The sequence below is a fragment of the Talpa europaea genome, assembly GCF_964194135.1.
Source record: "Talpa europaea genome assembly, chromosome: 10".
Taxonomy (NCBI): domain Eukaryota; kingdom Metazoa; phylum Chordata; class Mammalia; order Eulipotyphla; family Talpidae; genus Talpa; species Talpa europaea.
This window is the reverse complement of record NC_140077.1, coordinates 63,521,889-63,543,517: the sequence shown is the minus strand read 5'-3', so window position 1 is coordinate 63,543,517 and position 21,629 is coordinate 63,521,889. Positions and strand designations below refer to the sequence as shown.

The 21,629-nt window shown below is 47.0% G+C and overlaps 1 protein-coding gene across 1 annotated transcript in view; it reads left to right on the top strand.

Moving 5' to 3' along the window:
- Positions 1 to 21,629, top strand: part of CABIN1 (calcineurin binding protein 1) — a gene marked incomplete at its 5' end in the record, with an annotated part of 178,576 nt that overhangs the window by 55,583 nt on the left and 101,364 nt on the right. Inside the window, 4 exons of the mRNA XM_084244486.1 lie at positions 5,108 to 5,369; positions 8,156 to 8,416; positions 12,742 to 12,893; positions 14,546 to 14,724. Of these exons, the coding sequence (XP_084100612.1) occupies positions 5,108 to 5,369; positions 8,156 to 8,416; positions 12,742 to 12,893; positions 14,546 to 14,724 (854 nt within the window). The remainder of the gene's footprint in view (positions 1 to 5,107; positions 5,370 to 8,155; positions 8,417 to 12,741; positions 12,894 to 14,545; positions 14,725 to 21,629) is intronic.

Here is a 21,629-nt window from a genome sequence, read left to right as displayed (position 1 = left end):
TTCCCTTCAATTTTTAGGTTTTTTTTTTTTGTTGTTGTTGTTTCATTTAATTTTCCAGATGTTTCTATCTGCATCTTCATGTTAATGGTTTTCCTTGGTGGTTCTCTCAATTTTTTCAGTGTGTACTTATAGTGGGTTTTTTGTTTTGTAGTTATCATGAGGATTGTATCAAACTTTCTGTATCTAAAATGGTCCCTTTTGTGCTGGTATCAACTCATGTGGCTATGCAGATTCTTTTCTGCCTCACTTTTAATATTTTGTTGTTGTGTATATAATTTTGCTTGTTGATCTTCTTTTATTTAATTTGGTGGTGGATAAGGGAAGAAGGGTGTGCTGGATCCCAAGACTAGATATCCCAAGACCAGTATAGTGCGAAGGGACAGTTACTCCAGTCAGAGCAAATTGCACTGCCTCTTCTTCCCTTGCTTTGCAAAACAAACACTGTTCACTGATTCATGGAACCCCAGTTCCAGGGCCCTGCCTCCTTGTGCTCTTGTCCTTGGGGCAAGGTGTGTCGGCCTTGGCACCTGCTGGTTGAGGCTTGGTGCGGGGCGCAGATCTTTGGCTATACCAGTCTTTTCTGTCTCTGAGCAGGAAAGGGGCAGGCGGCTCTGCTGCTCATGCTGTAGGCAGCCAGATTGTCTGTAACTGAAACAAGCAGTCCCAATGCCCTCATGCAAGTAGGTCTGCACTCCTTGCTTACTGAATAAAATTCTCTGTGCATGGTTTTGTGTTTGCACAGTCTGTGCCTGGTTCCTGGCTTTATTTGGCTCACTGGTGTGGCACCACTGTCACTCTACTATCTTTTTGCTCTGCCACAACAGTGAGTCACCAACCTTGGAGTGAGCTATGCATGTTTCAGTTCTCTGTTGCAGTGATGAACTGGTGAAATTTTCTGAGAACAAAATTTAGTTTTTTTTCTATAGTTGTATTTAGGGGAGATGTTTATCAGAAGGACCCTGTTCTGCCATCTCATAGGTGGAATCTCTCCAGCTTTTTCTTAAAATATTTTGATTGGCCTGCTCCTCCTGAAGAGCCCTAGTAAGCTTTTAAAATCTGATTTGCTTAATTCAGAGGTAATTTTTTTTTGTGGTTGCCACACTTAGAAGGTATGCCTTTGGTCAATCTGAAAACAATCTGACTGACTTTGTCTGAAGTGTCTAGAAATAGCAGCTGTAAGAAAGCTTCCTGGAAGTCCTCAGCTTGTTCCCTGTGGTTGTGTCTCCCTCTGGTGAAACCAGAGAGCGCCACCTTGTCAAGATCTACCTAGCTAAGGAGATAGGACTGGGATATGCTGATGCCAGTTTGCATGAGTTCTGTAACTTATGATGGGAAGGAGCCCCTTTTGCCCCACCTGTGGTGTCTTGTAGGCAGGGAGCCATGTGCTGGGCCTTGACTGATCTCCCTGGGGTTCCTGCAGAATGTTATGGTAGAGCAGACCGACTCTCAGCCTGTGTGTACGCTGTGCATGTCAGCAAGGACTCCCTTCCTTTGCACCACTGCCTCCATGTCAGAAAATTGAGGGTAATACCCACTTGTCCATGGGATGTTGAGAGGCTGGCATTAGCACCTCTCACTGACAACCCCTCAATCAATGGCATGAGGACAAGAAGGCTTAATTGGGCCTCTCTGCAACCTGTTCACCACCCTGACCAAAGGATATCAACCTACCAGATCGCTGTCAGAGAGGCAGTGTTCCCTGTGAGCACTTGCCCCAGGGCCAGGAGAGACTTGGTGGTCAATTCTGTGCCTCCTTTATCCTGGCCCTAACAGGTAGATGTCAGAAGAGAGTTGACCTCATTCTGATCTATACTAGTTAAAATGGAACTTTGATACTGGCTTTTTTCTTTAAGTATTCTGAGCCCACCGATATAGATGAAGCCCATGGCAGTATCCTGGCTGCAATATTTATTGGTCCTTCTTATGGGAAAACAATCTGTGAGGATATTAGTGACAGTATTGTTCACCATTCCTTTCACTGAACTGGAAATGGCCCAACTTAGCCAAGCATTTATAAGGTAGCATTTGGGGAGAGAGAGGTTGAGAGTAGGCCCCAATACAGCTTATCTCTCTCCTGAAGAAATGACTCCAGGCCCAGTCCCAGAACCAGGCCTGCCCTGTACACGTAAGAACCCAGTACAGGGGAGAGAGGGAAGAGAACAGATATTTGATTTGTTTTTAAAAAATTGATGGCAAGCTAGGCAATGTTTGGCTATACCTAATACTTATCACTTCCTTTATATAATTTCCAGGTTAACTTTTGCTGTTTGCACTGTTTCAGACTAGGGCACAAGGCAAGGAGACTTTTGTATTCCATCATTGCATGTTAGTTTCCTAAAGATTTCTGTAAGACATTTTGGAAAAATAAAGGAAAAGAGAAAGGATGTCCTCCAGAATCCCAATAGGTCATCAGTCCCTGAACCTGATAGGTTATCAGTTCCTGAACATCGGCTGTGTACTGCTCTGCTAGAATCAGGAAACCACTCAGGACATGGCTTTTGATGGTACATAGAAGGGGCATTTTAAGTTTTCATGAAGATGTATCTATGTTCTCAGTTATATTTACAGTGGGAGATAGAGGTTTCCATTTAAGTCCTCATGCAGGCACATGGGTGTGTGGAGTGATGTAGTCTCTTCCCTGAGGTGAGGGCAAAGAGAATTATTGGTATGCTCTGGGATGTAAGAGAGGAAATGTTTCAGTGTGAAAAGAGCTGACAGGTGCCTACCATCTGAAGTAGAGTTTGTTACCTAGCCTCCCACCTCTGCCCCGGTCCCGGTCCCTGCAGAACCAGGAATTCTTGATGACCCCAGAACCTCTGGCCCCTGAGGATCCAAGGATATACTCAGGATACATGCAAGGGTCTTCAGTTAATTGTCTTATGGTTGTCATTTAGGTCTCTCACTGCTCCTGTGTGTTCATTTACTTGTCTTCAGGTACCTGGAGTGCATCAGAAGTACATGTGAGCTTCACAGGTTTCCTCTGTCCCTGCATAGCTTGGGAACTGTCAAATAGTTCAGGAAGCCAGCTAGCCAGTTTTACAAGACCAGTGCTCTAACCCTAGAGCTTTGGAACCAAGCCAGTTTTAAAATGACTGTAGCAGTGGGTTAAGAGTTGCCAGCATGGGCCTCCCTGGTGGCACAGGGGTTAAAGGCACAGTGCTGTCAAGCTGTCGCCAGCCACTGTGGTATGAGTTCAATCCCTGGCCAGGGAACTAACCCACATGGCACAGCAGATCTCTCCTGTCTTGCCCACTGCTCCCCTCAGCAGTGTATCTTAGTGAATCCACCTGTTCTGCTCCCTACTCTGTCTCTGGTGAATCCTCTCACCTCCCGTATCTCTGGCCTACACCCCAGTTCTTGTATGCATAAACAGATAAAATAGATCTTTAAAAAAATAAAAGAGTTGCCAGCATATGAAAAGTAGCATCTGTTGTCCATGTGATTGCTGCCTTCTCTGTTCTCTGTATTAGCACTCAGAAAATTCCAAAGTCAAGTACTCAGAAATTGTCCTTGGGCCTCCCCTGGTGGCGCAGCGGTTGAGAGCTGGGCTGCGAAGATGCCCGCAGCCTCTGCAGTGCCGGTTTGATCCCTGGCCACCAGCGAGGGTCCCACATGGCGTGACAGACCTCTCCTGCCGTGCCCACTGCTCCCCTCAGCAATATGTTTTGTCACCCTGCCTGTTCTGTTCCCCACTCTGGCTCTGGTGAATTCTCTCACCCTCCTGCGCTTTTGACGCACCCAGTGCTTGGATAAATAAATAAATCTTAAAAAAAAAAAAGAAATTGTCCTTTTTTTTCAAGATTTTTTTTTTTTTTTATTATTTGTACAAGAACTGGAGTACAGGCCAGAGGCATGGGAAGGTGAGAGGATTCACCAGAGACAGTGTGGGGAGCAGAACAGGTAGATGGACTGAAGACACTGCTGAGGGTAGCAGCGGGCAAGGCAGGTGAGGTCTGCCGCGCCATGTGGATATCTCCCTGGCCGGCCAGGAATTGAACCCGCACTGCAGAGACTGCAGACAGCTTCACAGTGCTGCACTCAACCCGCTGCACCACTGGGGAGGCCCTAAAAAATTGTCTTGGTCTTTGTGTCTCTGTGACCATTCATCCTCTCAGAGACTTGTGTTCTTACCATCACTTTCTTTCAAGTGATCTTAGAAAGGTGGGATTTCACCCATTATGTGGTCCCCTCATTTTTCATCTTGCTACCAGAAACAACATGGGAGGGCAGGGTCTGTTAAGAGCAGTACAGAAGCCAGATTGCAGTGCTCTCCCAGGTCCTGACTACCCGGTGCTTTTTGTCAATGGCAGACTCTGCCGGTGCAAGATTAGGTGAGGTTACAGCTGGATGGGAGCCCCCTCGTTGTCCTAACTGGGCTGTTGCTTCAGTGCCTTGTAGAGCAGTCCTTTACTTTGCCATCAGAGGCATTCTGTGGTAATCCCTCCAAGCAGAGGGACAGAGACCAAGAACCCACCTGTACTGGTCAGCTCAGGTTTTTTTTTTTAAGATTTATGTTTATGCACACAAGAACTGGGGTACAGGCCAGAGGTGTTGGGGGGGAGGGGAATGAGAAGATTCACCAGAGAGAGAGTGGGGAACAGAACAGGCAGACAGACTGAAGTACACTGCTGAAGGGAGCAGTGGGAGAGTTAGGAGAGGTCTGCTGTGCCATGTGAGTAAGTTCCCTGGCCGGGGATGGAACTTGTGCTGCAGTGGCTGCGAATAGCTTCATAGGTTGCATCTTAACACCTTGCGCCACCAGGGAGGCCCTGGTCAGCTCAGTTTTGGGTCAAGTTGGGATGATTGATGAAGAACAATTACTGAATGCCTATGAAGTGCTGGATCATTCAAATATGACTTGTAGAATTCCAGCAGCTTTACTTTTGAGGTAAAACTTCTTAGCCATATTCTACTGGTTAGGAACTGAAGCTCAGAGACATGGTTGGTCCAGGTGATGGTCATGAAGTTAATGATTGGTGGTGATGTGCTCTGGGTCCTGATTGGGAGGTGAACTCCCATGGTGCCTGTCTGCCTTGCTCACTAGGCTGTTGTCTATAGTGCCATAAGGTAGTGGGGTGTTTAGCTGCTACTTTTGTCACAACCACAGGTTCGATTCTTGGGCAGGCATGGCCCTGGCCCGGGCCAGCCGCATTCAGGACAAGCTGAACTCCAATGAACTAAAGAGTGATGGGCCCATCTGGAAGCATGCCACGCCTGTCCTGAACTGTTTCCGGCGGGCCCTGGAGATTGACAGTTCCAACTTGTCCCTGTGGATAGAGTATGGCACCATGTCCTACGCCTTGCACTCATTTGCCTCACGCCAGCTGAAGCAATGGAGAGCCGAACTCCCCCCTGAGCTCGTGCAACAGGTAAGCAGTGGTGCTGTGGAGGGCCTGCCATCCTGTTGTCTGACCAGAGTGCTCTTGGTTTGGCAAAGTTCTGTCCCATCTGTTCTAAGCTCTTGTCCTGACAGCCATACTGGGAGCTTCTCCCCATGAGACTCATGCCAAACTGTAAGTCAGTGGGCCCCTGTTTGGTGTGGGTGATTTTAAGGCTAGGCTTTTCTGACCCACTGGTCAGCCTTCAGCTTTAAGGCAGGCGTTTTAAGCAGGGGAGGGGAGATGGACAACAGAAGTAGCTCTCTTCTCTCCAAGGAACTTGTTGAATCCTTATAAAAATGGTAATATTCTTGGAAATATTGAAGTCTTTCTTAGTAGGGTGATCCCCTAGTGTACAATGTATGTGCCCAAGATCTATGGTCATTAGGGAATCCTTGGCTTCTTGAGACAGAAGTGAAGAAGGCACACCAGCTTGTTTAGGCTGGTGTTGTAGTAAGGCATAATGGTCCACAGAGGTTTCCCAGGTGACAGGATGCTGAAGGGACCTCTATCTTGTAGTGCTTATCTGCAGTCAGAACCTAAAATAAGATGCTGGCCTAATTAACACTTTCATGGGGTTGTTGGCAGAATAAGTGACATAAGGCTCATCAGTGGGACTTTCAGACAGAGCTATGCTGCCTTATTCTCTGAAAGCCACCTTGTCCTTGAGGTTGGGCCTCTGATGTTATGCCCAGGGCCTCACTGACCCCTTCGACTCCGTAGAGCAGGACACAGGCTCCCAGAGCCTCATCCTTGACCTCATGAAGCTCCTGACCACCTAGTACAGAGCAAGTAGCAGGAAGTCCCAGTCCTGTGCATAGAGTTAACAGCAATTTGTTGCTTTTTCTGATTGTGAAAGTAAAGTGTGCTGGCATAAAAATTCGAGTAATATGTAAAAGCATCGAGGAGAGTGTAACAATGAGATAAATGTTGTACCCATCTTCCCCCCATTAGAACCCCTTTTATACCTAGATGACATTCCAACTCACTAATACCAACGTGAGGGATAGCAGGGAGGGGCTGCTATTTGAGTCACTGCTAAGAAAGGGTCACAAGTGAATCCACTGTGATGGAACTTAATTATCCTAGTAAGTAGTGCATAATAGTTGTGATTGTGATTTTCTCTTAAAAATTAATAATGAAAATAATTCCTAAGTCTTATATTACTAGAATCCCTCATAATATTTTCTGAATTCTTTGTCTTTGATGAGTGTGTTGTAGTCACTTCTTGGACAGTTTGTCCTCCCTTCTTTAGGTGGTTATCAGCCATAGTAATCATGCCTCACTCATCCTGGTGTAAAGCCTTTGCTTGTATCACTTTCATCAACTTCATGAAATTCCATGTCTTGCCAATTGGAAGTTTTCCTTTGCAATAAATTTGCACTAGGTAATCAGACTCGATCTGAAAATGAACAGATTTGTTGACAAACTAATGAAAGTGGTAGGTTAGGAATGGGCTTCAGTGGAAATGATCAATAAAGATGCCCTAAGATGCAGCTTGAACTGAACATTTCTGTGCTTTGCTGGCTGAGTCACCTTAAAGAAGCTGCATTCCCTTTTTCTCTTTGCACAATTCGTAGTCTGCATACTGCCCGCACTTGACAAGAACAAATGGAAGTATGAGCCTGGGCTTCACTTCCAACTAATGTTCAAAGTCTCTTTCAGTGACCTCATTTTCTTTCCATGATTTCTGGGTGTCACCATCCCTGAGGACCCAGGGGGTTTCCTCAGGGTTCCAGGCTCCTGGCACCAGGGTTTCCCTAATTCTTAGTCCAGATTTTATGAACCCATAGGTTAGTGATTATGGTGGCTCCCAAGGACTGGGCAACTGAATCTCTTTAAGTTGGGGGCGGTGGGGACTTATTTAAAGGCCCCACCAGGGACCCACAGTTGGAAGCTGTGCTTTAGCAGGCTCCCTGGGTAGCTTAGGTGCAGCCTCCTGGGACTAGGCCTGGCACCAATGACAGAGGACAAAGGTGTGGAGGAGGACCACCAAAGACAGGTGTTGGGTGCTGTGACAGTGTTGCACCATGGAAGAAAATAAGGGAGAGCCAGCACAACCCTTGTCTTAACCTCCTTAAAAAAAAAATTACTCTTAAATTATAGAAAGGATATAAACTTTAAAACAATTATAATACTAAGGCCAAAGTGACCATCCTTTTACCTATCTGCCCCATCATGCCAAGCTAGTCCCTTCATCCCTCCTCAGAGGGACCTACAGTTAGGCTTATATCTTTCCAGACTTTAAAAAAATACTTTTTCAGCTGTATATATATATATATTTTTTTTTTCTAGGAAAAGAACATTATGACTATCAGTTTTCTTTCTTCTAGCCTAAATGCTGTTATACTATATCTGGTGTTCAGCTTTCTCTTTTACTCAACACCGTGTTGTTGAGTTCTCCCCACCCGGGCACAGGGCATTATTGTAGCCACAGAGGTCATAGTTGGACCCCTCAGAGGAGGGTTAGTAGATATGTTATAACTATTGAGACACTGCAAGGGGGCGGTCGAAGGAGCCCTGGTGTTGACATGAGATGACCTCAGTTTCCGCCCAGCTCTGTGTGTACTTGATGGTTTCTGAGGATTCCTAGGCCAATCCACACTTGACATCCCAGCTGTGAAATGGTGACATGTGTGGCAGTTTTGTGTCTCAGAGTTGTGAAAAGGGTTATAAATTTGCAAATAAGTCAGGAGGGCTTCATACAGGACAAGCGTGATCCTGTGCAGGTTGAGGCCATACCCCTAAAGTCATCCTGGTCCATGGTCTTGTTACAGATGGAGAGTCGGCGTGACAACATGCTAGAGACAGCCAGGCACTGTTTCACATCAGCAGCTCACTGCGAGGGTGAGGGCGACGAGGAGGAGTGGCTCATCCATTACATGCTGGGCAAAGTGGCTGAGAAGCAGCAGCAGCCACCCACTGTCTACCTTCTACACTATAGACAGGCTGGCTACTACCTGCATGAGGAGGCTGCCCGCTATCCAAAGAAGATCCATTACCACAACCCACCTGAGCTGGCCATGGAGGCCCTGGAGGTGACACTGTGCTGGTCTAGGGTGGGGAAACAGGGCCGGGACACATTGCTCTGTCCTATCCTTGGGTATGGGGCACACGGTCCCAGTGACTCCCCAGCAGCCTGCTGAAAACTTCTGTATGTCCAGCAGCCATGTGCAGTTAAATCAAAACAGTCTTTCCTCTCTAAGGTTGCTTACCATCCTTTCTGGAAGAGTGAGCATTTTGTTATTACCTAGATGAAAATTGTCCTTCCTCATTGGCACACACAGGTTCCAACAACCTGACTTGGGGCTGTCAGCAGGGTGTGGTGACTCCCAATACCCAGGGCATTCACACACTTCAGACTGGCAGGAGAAAAGCAGGTATCCTGGTCCCCAAGTTTCTAATGAGATATCTGAGGCCACAGGGTGTGGCAGCATTGAGTCAGGGGAGCATTCTGTTCTCTTGACCCCAGAATTGGGGTCTTCTACTGCTCCTCAAGTGTAGAGCACTTGCTTGCTGTTTGGATTTACTTTTATGGTTTCTAGAATGTTTCACATGATATTTTCACTGTTGCTCATGGCAGTCTTATAAAGCAGACTGGAGGCCACGACCAGCACATTTGTGGGAAGGAAATGGAGGACACACAATCTGCATTTGAATCTGAGGCAGATTCAGAGATCCTCGGCTCCACCCAGGACTCATTTTTTTTTGATGCCCTCAGCACATTAGTTTTTCCTTTATGAGGCTGAGTGCCCAGCTCTGCCAGTCCCACGTGCCTAGCAAGTTTTTTGGAGTTTGGGGCATAATCTGCTTGCTTGTACTTTTTCTGCCTTCATGTATTATGTTTCTGATCATAAAACATTCATTCATGGTTGAAAATAAGAGTCAAACAGTTCAGAAGTGTTTAAAATGAAAAATTGAAGGCCTTAGTGATCCTAGTCATCACACCCTAGGAAACCCTATAAACAGTTTGGGCATTTCCTTATCTTCACAGATTTCTTCCCTATTACATAGAGATACGTGGTAATATTTTCTTACCATTTAGCAACTTGCTTTGTCATTGGACAAGAGGTGATGTTAAGAGTTGTGGACTTCCTTCGTTGTCCTTATCCCTGCTAGTCTGGCCGGGCATCTGTTTATTTGCCCAGCCCCTGTGACAGGATGCAAGCAGGGATCACTTAGGTGAATATTTCCAAGAGTCATTTAACATTGGGTCAACAAAGTCCCATTGCCCTAAAAGATGTACTAAGCTAAGAATGTGTCTTTTCCCTTAATCATGTTAAATCCTCTTTTTTTTTTTTAACGTGCTAATCTTGTGAGTAAGCAAAAAAATCTCATTTAAAAATTTTTCTATGGATACATACTGCAACATAGATGAGCTTTGAGAGTATACTAAGTGATAGAAGTCATACACAAAGGGTCAAATATTGTATGATTTCATTATGTGAAGTACTTAGAATGGTCACATTCATAGGGGCAGAAGGAATAGTAGTTACCAGGGCCTGGGGGAGGAGAGGGAATGGGGACTTATTGTTTAAAAGACACAGATTCTTTTTGGGATGATAAAAATGGAAAATGGTCTGCAGAGAGTGGTGAGTGTTACACAACATTATGCATGGACTTAATGCCACTGAATTGTATCTTAAGATGTTTAAAATCATAAAATTTTATGTTATGTATATTTTACCACAATTATAGAAATTCAGTTAGAAATGACATGTCCTTTTAGTCACATTTCATGGGTGATATCATGGCCATGTTAGGATACAGAGAGTTGGGCAGTGAAGTGCCTGACTGAGCAGGCATTTCCCAGCAAGGATTCAATGATTCAATAGTTTGGGAAGAAAAACATGAATATTTTGTAGACAACCATCTATTTTGGCTATAGAGACCATTTAAAAATGATTTTTGCAAAGTAGTAAATTAAATTTAAAAGTAACTGCAGTGTCAGAAGATCCTGAAAAGCTCCTGTCCAACATGAGCCAAGTAAAAGAAATATTTAAAAAATATGTATTTTTGCATTGTTGTTCATTTTTGTACAATGTTTGATTTCTCCTCTCAGGTACTGTCCCCTAAAATTGCCACCACCCAGTCACCTGTAAACCATCACCATAGTCCCTTTTGCTCTTCCCTCCCATTTTGATCCCTCTCCCTCCCCCTTCCCTGATGAATGTCTCCAATTTATAGTTTTCTAGTTTTGTCTTTTCAAGTAAAAGAAATATTAAAGTACCCATTTTACTCATTTAAAATGAGTGAATTGTTTAAAATGAATAAAATGCTTCTTACAAAATTTTTTTAATTAAATAAAATTTTTTGCCTTTACAAAATGATACAAAATGAGTGGTTTATAGCAGCTGTTTTGGGACCTCATTTGTGGGGTTCATGGTAATGTGAGGAAGCATAGCATCCTATCAGTTGCATCTTCAGCAGCTTCCTGGTTGCTGTCATTTAAGGTCCCAGGTCCCATGTGCTTCCCCACCACAGTTCTTTCCTTTCCACTTGAGCTCATGTGCCTATTCCTGGAGGGACTTCCACTTTGCAGATGTGAACACTGAGGCTCTAAAGACTGGCATGACTTGCTCTAAGTCAGCAGTAGGAGAGAAGGGCAGTTGGGCTCAGATCCCACTGAGCGTAGGACTCTCACTTGGCACTTCTGGGCCACCCTAAACCCTCGTGTATGGGAGGTGGCCTGGCTTTCAGGAAATTAACTCTGTCTTCCCTCACACCATATTTTTTCTTTGACTTTTGGCCTCCACTGATGCTTTATAGAACCAGTGAGCAGGCAGGATGATGGCCCTCAGTACCCAGGGACTTGCAGGTGAGAAACTGAAGTCTGAGATGTGTAGACTGCTCTCCCCTGCGCACCTCAGCTGGCTCTTTGACCAGACACTTAGCTGGAACATGTATATATTTTGCTTAAAAAATGATACCTTTTTTTTTTTAAAGATTTATTTATTTATCCAAGCACTGGGTACAGTCAGAAGCGCAGGAGGGTGAGAGAATTCACCAGAGCCAGAGCAGGGAACAGAACAGGCAGACTGACGAAATACACTGCTGAGGGGAGCAGTGGGCATGGCAGGAGAGGTCTGCGCGCCGTGTGGGACCCTTGCCTGCGGCCGGGGATTGAACCGGTGCTGCAGAGGCTGTGGGTAGCTCCTCAGCCCAGCACTAAACTGCTGCGCCACCAGTGGGGGCCCAAAATGATACTTATTTTAAAAATTTAACTCTACTCTGGTAAAGACCCCCCTCTAATTCTGAGCCTTCATTCAAAATACTTTACTTGCCTCTTGGATAAACTTCGCCAATGGAATCTTTTGCCTTTCCCCAAGGGTGGCCACATACCTGGGTGCCCCGGAGGTTTCCGGTATAAAAAAAAAATGGAATTGTTGAGCCAATTTCTCTGTGGTCTACAGGTGTGACTAGAGGTAGAGGGGTTCTGGCTATACCCCTCTGTCTGGGATACTCTCTTGAGAGTGGTGCTTGGGCCTGGATCACTAGGCATCTTACCTGGGTGGGTCCTTGGTGATGTCTTTTAGGACCATCTCTGGGGTGAAGTTAATCTGAGGCTAGTTAATCTGGGCTGTAATAATGGTGGTTCTCAGCCCTTGTGGCACCTGTTGTGCCATCCACAGGAGTATGTGTGCTATAGGTTAAGAGCCTGCATTGCATAGCCCTGTGGGAAGGTCACATCAAGTCACCTGTGGAGGTGTCTGGGTATCGTATTTGCTTAGGGATAGTGGGGGCAGGAGACAGGACAGACCTAGGTTTAACCTGACCTGGACTTTCTTGACTATGGGGCTTGGGCAACTCGCTTCACACATTGGTAAATGGATGAATGTGGTGAGGAAGTGAAGGAAAGCATAGCTCTGATAGCAGCCGGCCTCTGCCAAACTTGCACCCACTGGGCTTAGCTTGTCCAGGTGCTGGGGAGAAGAATGGAAATCTACTTACTCATCACCACAAGGAGCCCACAGTTCAGTGGGGAGGCAAGTCTAGTGGTGCTCTTTTAATAGGTGGCAGGTGAAGGGCACAAATAGGGCAGCAGGCATCGTGGTAAAAGGAGGTACCCATGAGCAGAGCTAAGGGGTACTTTAGATATCTTACCACAGTGTGCCTGAGTTAATGGTAAATGTCAATGTTCGAATGCTAATAGCTCGTGTTCATTTAATTGTCAGGGCTTGCTTTGAATGAGTTCTAGATTAGCTGGGTTAAAAACTAACCAAAAAAAGCAGTGAGACAGACAGGAGCCTGTCTCTATGGTCAAGGGCTTATTTCCAGTGCAGAATGTGACTGGAGCTGACTGACCTGAGGAATAAACCTCAGTAACTGGGAAGACTGCTAAACTTGAGTATCCTATTTTTAGGTATACTTCCGACTCCATGCTTCCATCCTGAAGCTTTTGGGGAAGGCTGATTCTGGAGTTGGTGCTGAGGTCCTCGTCAACTTTATGAAGGAGGCTGCAGAAGGACCCTTTGCCAGGGGTGAGGAGAAGAATACTCCCAAAGCTTCAGAAAAGTGAGTAGTACACTCTCACTCAGCAGCTTCCCCAGCATGTACCCTGAAGGAAAGTGTTCAGAGGGTTCTGCTGCTCATGAAGTCTCCAGAACTCATCTGGAGTCCCCTGGTGGCTGGAATGAGCTATTTCTGTTGAACCTAAGAAGACAAGACTGAGCGTTCAACTCCTGGTCACTCACGCTGTGGCTTAGCCTGCAGCCACCCTATCCTGAGGACTGGCATTAGGGAGAAGCCAATTCCTGCTGTCCTCTTGGGCACAGCTCTAGCCTGGGCAGAACACTATAGGAAAGCAAGTTTCACCTCAGAAACTACTGGTGTTCTTTTCCAGAGCTTCTTCCAAGGCAGGGGCCCTCTGAGAACCCTGTCTGCTGCCCATTCTCCCAAGAACCAGAGAGGAGTATGATTCCTTCTGCTGTGTCAGATTGCTCTCAGACACTGGGGCCCTTGCGTGGTATGCTCAGTGGGCTGGAGAGCCTCATGGCCTTCCCTTGATTGTGAGTTTTCTATGTTGCACAGATTTCTTTCATTCTGGTGTCCAGGGTGAGCTTTAGCTCAACTTGCTCCACCTCTGTTTCCCTGCTTCACCAGGTACTATGCAGGGTTTATCCAGATGCCAGAGACCTGCGCCTAGACCTTGTCTTTGAGGCCCACTGGTTTATGGCGGAGATCTGTCAGGTCATGCAGTTGGACACAGTGTGCCCAGAAGTTATAGATATATATTTTTTTAGTCACTTAGGGCCCTGAGGTATAATCATGTTTTTGGTTAATTATAGCTTTTTATTAAAAAATTTTAAAATTATACAAATAATACATGAAGGTATTCTAGTTATAGAAAATTCCAACAGTATATGTAAAACATAAAGAATAAAATGTGACAAACCCTCTCTCCTCCCCAGAGCTAGCCATTATTATTTACAGTTTAGTTTCTCTAAATCGTTTTCTATACATTTACATACTTATATGTACACAGATAAACTGTAGGGCTGCTTTTGTTCTGTAAAACAAACTACTGAATGTGTCTTTCCAGGATTTGTTTTTTGCCTAACACTGGATCTGGGGCCCAGTCCACAGACTGGGTAGTGCCCCACTCATCTAGTGGCTCCTCGTTGTCTGTGGCAGTGTATAGATGCACTGTGTTTTCTGTTGCCATTTCCATGGACATTTTGGACTTTTTTTGCTCAACAGTGTGGCAGTACATATTATTGTACCTGTGTGAACATACAGTAAATTCCCATGTTTTCTCTATCCACTTGTCAGGGATTAAATCTGTCAGGCTTTGGTGGCACATAGAAGGGCACTGGCATGGTGTGAAAGGTACTAGAGTGGGTGCTTCTGAGGAGGAGCTCATCAGCTCCCTTGCAGTCTCCTGGGACCCAAGATGCTGAAAGAGCCCAGCATAAAGATTGGCCATTATCCAGTTGGAGGCCAAAGCCTGCATGGATGCTGAGGCAGTGGCTCCTTCAGCTGCCTGGAGCATTAGTCAGGGTGGTGTTATCAAGGTTCTTGGGAGCAGTGGGCCTTGGGAAGAGCAAAGGGAGGCCCTTGAAGGCAGCAGAGCTTTGGCAGCCAGGAATGGCTCTGTCCAGGCTAGCACATGTCCCATTTTCATGCAGTGCTGAATCTGATCTGTACCCCAACCTTCTGCCCAACAGAGAGAAGGCCTGCCTGGTGGATGAGGACTCCCACTCTTCAGCTGGGACACTGCCGGGCCCCGGAGCCTCCCTCCCCTCCTCCTCTGGCCCAGGTCTGACATCCCCACCTTACACAGCCACTCCGATTGACCACGATTACGTCAAATGTAAAAAACCCCACCAGCAGGCGACGCCGGACGGTACAGTCCCTGTTCTCCCTACTGCCAGCCCAGGGCGGCACGCCAATCATGGGGGAGGGTGCTTTGGGCAATAAGTTGCTTTGTTTTAGTGAGGGGGGGTGCTGGGTCTGGGGTGACACGGGCAATGTTGTGGTTATTCATTAACCTCATAGACTCACGGTGATTCTGTGCTTCTCAAGACATGCTCAGGGTCGCCACCTGCCAACTAGCCCACCTGGTAGCTGGGGAGGGGCAGGGACAGCAAGGAACCCCACCTGTATGAGCCAACATTTTTCTATCTGCAAAGTGGGGGCATTGAAGGGCAATTGGAAGACTTTAGGATAGATTGTGGTTGTCCACAGAGTGATAGTGACATCAATGCAATCAGCTCAGGGATGTCTGCATCATATCCGCAATGTTGACACATCCTTCTGATGGTCATAGGGAGGTTGTTACTGGTGCTGAGTCTGTCACCCTGGGAATCCAAATAAATTGGTGTGGGGGTCAACTGTGACCTGTGCAAGGCTGTCCCACGTGGGATGGGGCAGGTGGCGACCAGTCAACCACATTTCTTACTAACATTAGGAGACTTGCATGCTGATCTTATAGCACAATTTCTTCATGTTCTCCTCACCTTTACAGTAATAAGCTGGTGACAAAATATTTGCTGGAAAGAACCTAATTGGTAGACTTAGAGGGCTGTTAGTGGATCTCTGGGGAGATAGTGGTGATGGCATCCAAGCCTCCACTCACATGTCACTCATCTCATTAGGGCTCTGGGGAAATTTGCCTTGCTCTACCTTCCTCAGAGTGATGAGATCCCCCTGACTGTCCCATGCATGGGTTTCTGGAGAGCACAGGTGTAGTCTAGAGGGCAGGGTTTTTAAAGGTGGTGAAGGATGACTTGACTTCTCTGGGGGTGGGTTTTGGGGATCTAAAAGGGAAGGAGACTGGCAATGTCCCCTCCTGGGTTTTGTTTGGTTTGTAGTGTGTGTGTGGAAAGAGAGGCTGCAGATCTGAATGTGTGCTGTTTGGCTCTATCACCCCCCTCTAGTACCAGCTGTTGGCACCAAAGATGGGAGGAGCTGGCCAAACCAGTCCTCTGGCATCATTCCCACAGGTGGCTCCTAAGATAAGGTTCTTTCCCCTTCTCAAATAGTTCAAGTTAAATAGCAAAAACACCCTTTACTCTTGAAAATATTGAGAAAACACACTGGAAATAAATCCCTGTTCTGAGAATTGTTTTTTTCCAAGTACTTCTGGGGGGGATTTAGCACTGCTGGTTTTCAGGAGAGAGGAAGGCCCCTCACAGTTGTTCACTGGCCTGTGGCCAGCAGCCCCTCCTCGCCCTGCAGGCTCAGGTGACAGGAGCTGAGCTTGGCTTTGTCAGCCCACAGAACTGTATATATCTTCCTGGGCATGGCACCCTGTGGGAGCAGAGAGTAAGGAAACAGGATTGCTTCAGAAAGGGGCCGTGATACTGCCTGAGCTGCCTCATGTGTGTGTGCATGGAATTGTGGGAGTGTAGAGCGTTGGAGGAGCGTGCTGGAATGACATGTCATGGGTGCCAACATAGTGGTTGTTTGTTCTGGAAGTTTGCAGAGGGGACCATATAAATGGGCTCAAATATAATTTCAGTGGTTGTACATTCTTAATGGTTAAGAAATTTTTTTCAAAGTGATTCTGGAGATCCCTTGGCCCATCTATGCCCAACCCGAGCCCAGTGTGCTGGGACTCCTGTGCTGATTGTGCTGTGCTCTACTTGAGCCTGACTGCATTGTGCATTTAGAACTCACACCCTCCTCACCTTGGAGAGAGCAGTATCGGCCACATCGTAGCCAGAATCTTAGAATGTTAAAGTGGCCCTTTCAGCCATGCACCACCTGTTAGGAAAGACCCTGGCTCAGGCAGGAGCATCAGGTTGCTGGTGCTGAGGTGCGCTGGTAGTATCAAGGATCTGCAATACCTATCTTTACTCCTGCCTCCTGTGACCCAGCCAGGGTTGCTTGACCAGGTCCTGGAGCGAAAACATGTGGCCCTATACTCCCATTTGAGTCCTCAACCTGAGACCAACTTCAGGTCTCCTGTTGTGGGAGGATGGGACAGTGGTGCTCACTGTAGACTGTAGTGGGGCTTGTCTCCAGCAAGGATGATGGATGGATCGAGCCCTGACACAGATGAAGAGAAATGGCACAGAGAGATGAAGGTACTCCTGCTCAAGGTCAAACAGGGAGGCCAGGAGAGTGGACCTTGGAATCCGGAATCTGAGTTCCAATCCCAGTGTCATCGCATACTTTCTGAGTAACTTTGGCTAAGAGACTATACTTCAAGTCTCAGTTTCCTTGCCTGTAGAACGGAGATAGTGTTTTTCCTTAAGGGTATTATTATTTTTTTTTCTTAAGGGTGTTAAACGAAGGTGACTGCACATTGTAGATGTCTCCCAGATGCAGCCTCCTAGGTCATTAGAGCTGACATAAAATCAGGTGTTGTTCAGTGGGAGCACCCAGACCCCAGGCCTTGGAGCCAGTTGCTTCAGTTTGTACCATGACTGTCTACAGCAGTGGTATGACCTCAGAAGATGGGCATTGTTCTCTAGAGCAGCAGCCCAGCTGGGCCCGTGCTTTGGACTTTCTGGACCCTAGTCTCCTGTACCCTGGAGTCTGTCAGAGGCTAATTGGCCACTAGCTGAACAGGGAGCTAAGTATCAAGATTGCCCATAGGTATTGGTAGTCCCTGTCTTAGAGTCTTCTTACCACTTTAGCATGCCTTTGCCTCAAAATCAGAAACTAGCTGAGGTTGCTTCTTATTTGGTATAAGATTTAGAAGCAGTTTAGAAAAATAGTTCTAGGTCTATGGTGTTAACTGGACATTTGATAATGACTGGTTAGTAGGAGCCAGTTTTGTACTTTGAACAGGCCTCCCCTGCACCCTTGTGCATGCCACATTAGATTTGGAAGCTCCTTACAGCCCTTCGCAGTGCAGGTTAAAAGTCTTTATAATTGGCTCTTAGGTTACTCTGAGACTCTGCCATATAACTGATGTCAAAGCCAGTTCTTCTCAGGGTGACTGGGGTGGCGCCCTCAGCTTACCTGAGGAAGGGACCTCTGGCCAAGTCAGCAGAGACAGAGAATGAACTAAAGCACAGGCTGATGCTCCTTCTGCCTAATTTCTCCCTTCCACCCATCTTGAAATTACTCCACAGTGCTGAAATCTTTGGTCCTGAAGCTTCCTGAGCAGAATAAAAAGTCGTGTGGGAAGCATGTTGTGATCTTCAATGTTTTCCCAATGACTGCTGTCTAAGCATGTTCAAAGATGGCATGATAAGACTTTGAACAAAATCGGCTCCCCTCCCCAAGTGCAGTGTGCATGCCTGAGTGAGAGAGAGAGAGAGAGAGAGAGAGAGAGAGAGAGAGAGAGAGAGAGAAATGAGAATGCAGTTGGGTACCATCACATAGCAGTGTGTGCTTGTTCCATGCTGGGCTCCAGGGTGAGTGCTTGTGGTATAGTAGCACATTCCCATCCTGATGAGCTCGACAAACTTGGCCAATGTCCTTCCTTTTCACCTGAGAGGAAGCCCAACTGAGGGCAGGTGAGAGCTCCCTCTGGGTTGCATGACTAATGGGGTGGAGCTAATGAAGAGGTGGAGTCTAAGTCTCCTCCCAAGCCAGAGGTGAGGCTAACACTAAAAAGGTCCCCATACCAAGCTGACCTGACGTGTGTTCCCTCATTATTGGAGGTTTGTCAGTGGCGGGACCTCAGGAGCAGGGTTACAGTCTAATCTGTAACTTGGCCTGGCTCAGCTGGCCTTTAGGATATGTCCCTAATGGCTCTGTTAAACTTGCCAAGACCTTTGCTCTCTGCTTGAAAGAGCCAGACAAGTCCTCATTAGGTCAGTGGCCTTATCCTGTGATCAATCTGAGGTTGAGCCTTCAGTGGGATTCTTCAGCCCCCCTCGCCCCCATGACGGTGCCCATCCAGGTGTTCCACCAGCTGTATGCCAGGTTCTTGGGACAGTCCTTGCCCCTTTTACAGGGGAGGTAGGTGTGAATCAGTGAATCACACAGCTTCATGGTCAGGGTGCAACTAAAACTGTTCTAAAAAAACCTGGTCTGACCTCTTGGTAGGGGAAAGGCTTTCCTGAGGAACCAAAGCTTATCCAAGGTCTGAGGGGTGTGTTGGTATTCACTGTGAGGGGGTGAGGAGAGAGAACAAACAGGATCAGAAGAGTGGAAATTGTGGGACTGGTGTCCTTGGTTGCAAGATGCTCACTTGGCCCCATTTATAGCCTGTACAGAGGCTTCCTTGAGCCCCCAAATTATAGGGTATGGGCTGTGTGGGCCACCAACGGGAGCCCAGAGTGCCCTGTGCCAAGCCCCCATGTGACCATCCATCCTCACCCGCCATGCTGTCACTGTCTGTGTTTTGTCCTGTCTGTGCTCATCCTTGCCTATTTGCCCATGCTGCCTCCACCAATATTGCCCGTGCTGCCCTTAACCCTGACCACACTCTGTTCTCCAGGCTTTGTCTTTCTGCTTGCACCTATCACGGCTCGCTTCAGGGGATGGCGCAGACCGCATGCTAACCCACAGTCCGGCTCCCTGCTTCCCCTGTGACCAGGAGCACCTCCACATCCGCTGGTCCTGTGATTCGGAGAGTGTGTGTTTGATGTGCTTGGCTTCTGCCCATCATCCCAGTTCTAATCAGATGCAGATACACTGGTGGCCTCCTCTCATTGCCCACCTGCCCAGCTAGGTGGCTCAGTCTTGTATTTCTATTGCTTTATTCTTTCTTGCTTTAAAAAAAAAATAACAAAGGCTATAGGCTCTAAGATACTAAGTTATCATTGCAAGGACAAGTGTGTAAAACTGCAAATTATGCATAGTAGTAGAACCAAGATGCTCTGAGACAGACCCTGTATCTGTAGCCCACCCTGTATCTGGTGTCCAGGCTTGGGGTAGAAAGCTGCAAATGGCAATCAGTTATGAATGGCAGCCTGGCTTGGTCTCTGCTCACCAGCCTCTCTTCCCAGGGCCAAGGGGAAATCAACTTATGATAGGCAAGCTGTGTTGCTGTGAAGTCCTTCTCAAGGTGGCAGAGGCACCAAATAGAGCTCAAGTTGTCCTGGTATCTCCTATAGGGTAGGAATTGCTGTTGTAGCAGGGATGGAAACGTTATTGGACAGAGCCAGTCACCTCCTCTGTTCGCTGCTTTAATTTCTACCCTTTTAAAAACGTTTCTAGACCATGACTGGTCATGGCATTTACTGAGTGCCTGCTGGGTGCTAGGCATGGAATGGGATAATATAGGGTAAACCAAGATGAGGGTACCCTGATCCCCACTGTCTGGTTGGACCTGTGTCTCCCTAGGTAGCACCATGGGGCAGTGATTGGTGCCAAGAGGAAGTATTGTGAGTTGGCTCTGGGGCTCGGTGGATTGGGAGGACTTCCTGGAGGACATGTACCCTCGAAGAGACTGACAGGGCCATTTCAGGTGTGGGCCAATGGGAGTAAAGGCATGGAGTTTGGAGAGTCCTATGGTGTTTGGATATTGGTATCACCCAGGTGGGTGGAGGAGAGATCTTGGGAAACCAGCTGGATCTGAAGTGTTGCAGGGGTCGGGGAGAGTAGACTTTCCTTTAGGCAGTAGGGAAAATGATGTTTCTTTCATGGCTTTAAGTAAGGCAAATTCTACCAGTCATCCTTTGTTTTAATAGTCTTCCTAGGAACCTTACAAGGTAACCAGGGGGCTCAGGGCTCTCACCTGGCAAAGCTGCTCCTCTTCAATTTGTATCAGAAAGCAGCTGCCTTATCCGACTTCAGTTAGGAAAATGTTCAAGCTACCCCGAGGCTTCTCTCATCAGTGCCTTGCCATACTCAGGACCAGAATGATACAAAGTAAGGGGGGCAGGGTAAGGAGTATGATGAGAGGTGCACAGTGAAGCAAATCTTTTCCCTACTCTGAGCATCAGTGTCCTGGTGCAGCAATGCCACTTAGCATGTTGGGGCTGCAAGGCATCTGGCACTGCTGGGTCAGCCCCCACCTTCAAGCACTGGCAGAGAAGGGGTAGGGGTAAGCCCAGTCCCCAGAGATACCTTTGTGCCCACTCGCTGCCTGTGTTTCAGGTTCCTGAGTTTCTGGGCATCTGTCTAGTCTCCTTGATCTGCAGGAGGGCTCCCCGTCTACTCCTTAGTCATCAGGGACGGACTCGGGCAGATTTTGTCCACTTGAAAGATTTCTCAAAATACTGATTCTGCCTAAGTTTGCTATTCTTACAAACCTGTTGTTGTCTAGTTGGCATAACATTTGTGATCTTTTCAGGATTCACTAGTCAGTTGCTATAGTTTCTGATGCCACAACTGTGTGTCTTTTTCCTCAAAGTTTCATTGAACTGAACAGATGGAATAAATGACTGGGAGCTGTTTCTTGTCTTACTGCTGGAGCAAATGGAAAAAAACACATAGAAAACTTATCTTGGGCCTCCCTGGTGGCGCAGCGGTTGATCTCTGGGTTGCGAAGCTGCCCGCAGCCTCTGCAGTGCCGGTTCAATCCCCGGCCACCGGAGGAGGGTCCCACATGGCGTGCAGACCTCTCCTGCCACCCGCTGCTCCCCTCAGCAGTGTGCTTCGGTCCTTCTGCCTGCTCTACTCCCTGCTCTGGCTCTGGTGGATTCTCTCACCCTCCCGTGCTTCTGACTGTACCCAGTGCCTGTATATATAATAAATGAATCAATCTTTAAAAAAAAAGGAAAAGAACAGAAAACTTATCTTGCAATTAAAATACTTCTAGGCTGGCCCAGAAATCCTGAGAATAACCAAAGGATTTGAACAGAATCAAACTTGGATAAAGAAAGACTTAGAATACAGTTCACTCTTACACCAAGGGGGAAGGGCAGCTTTCTGTCACCAAACCAGATCCCATTTCCTCCC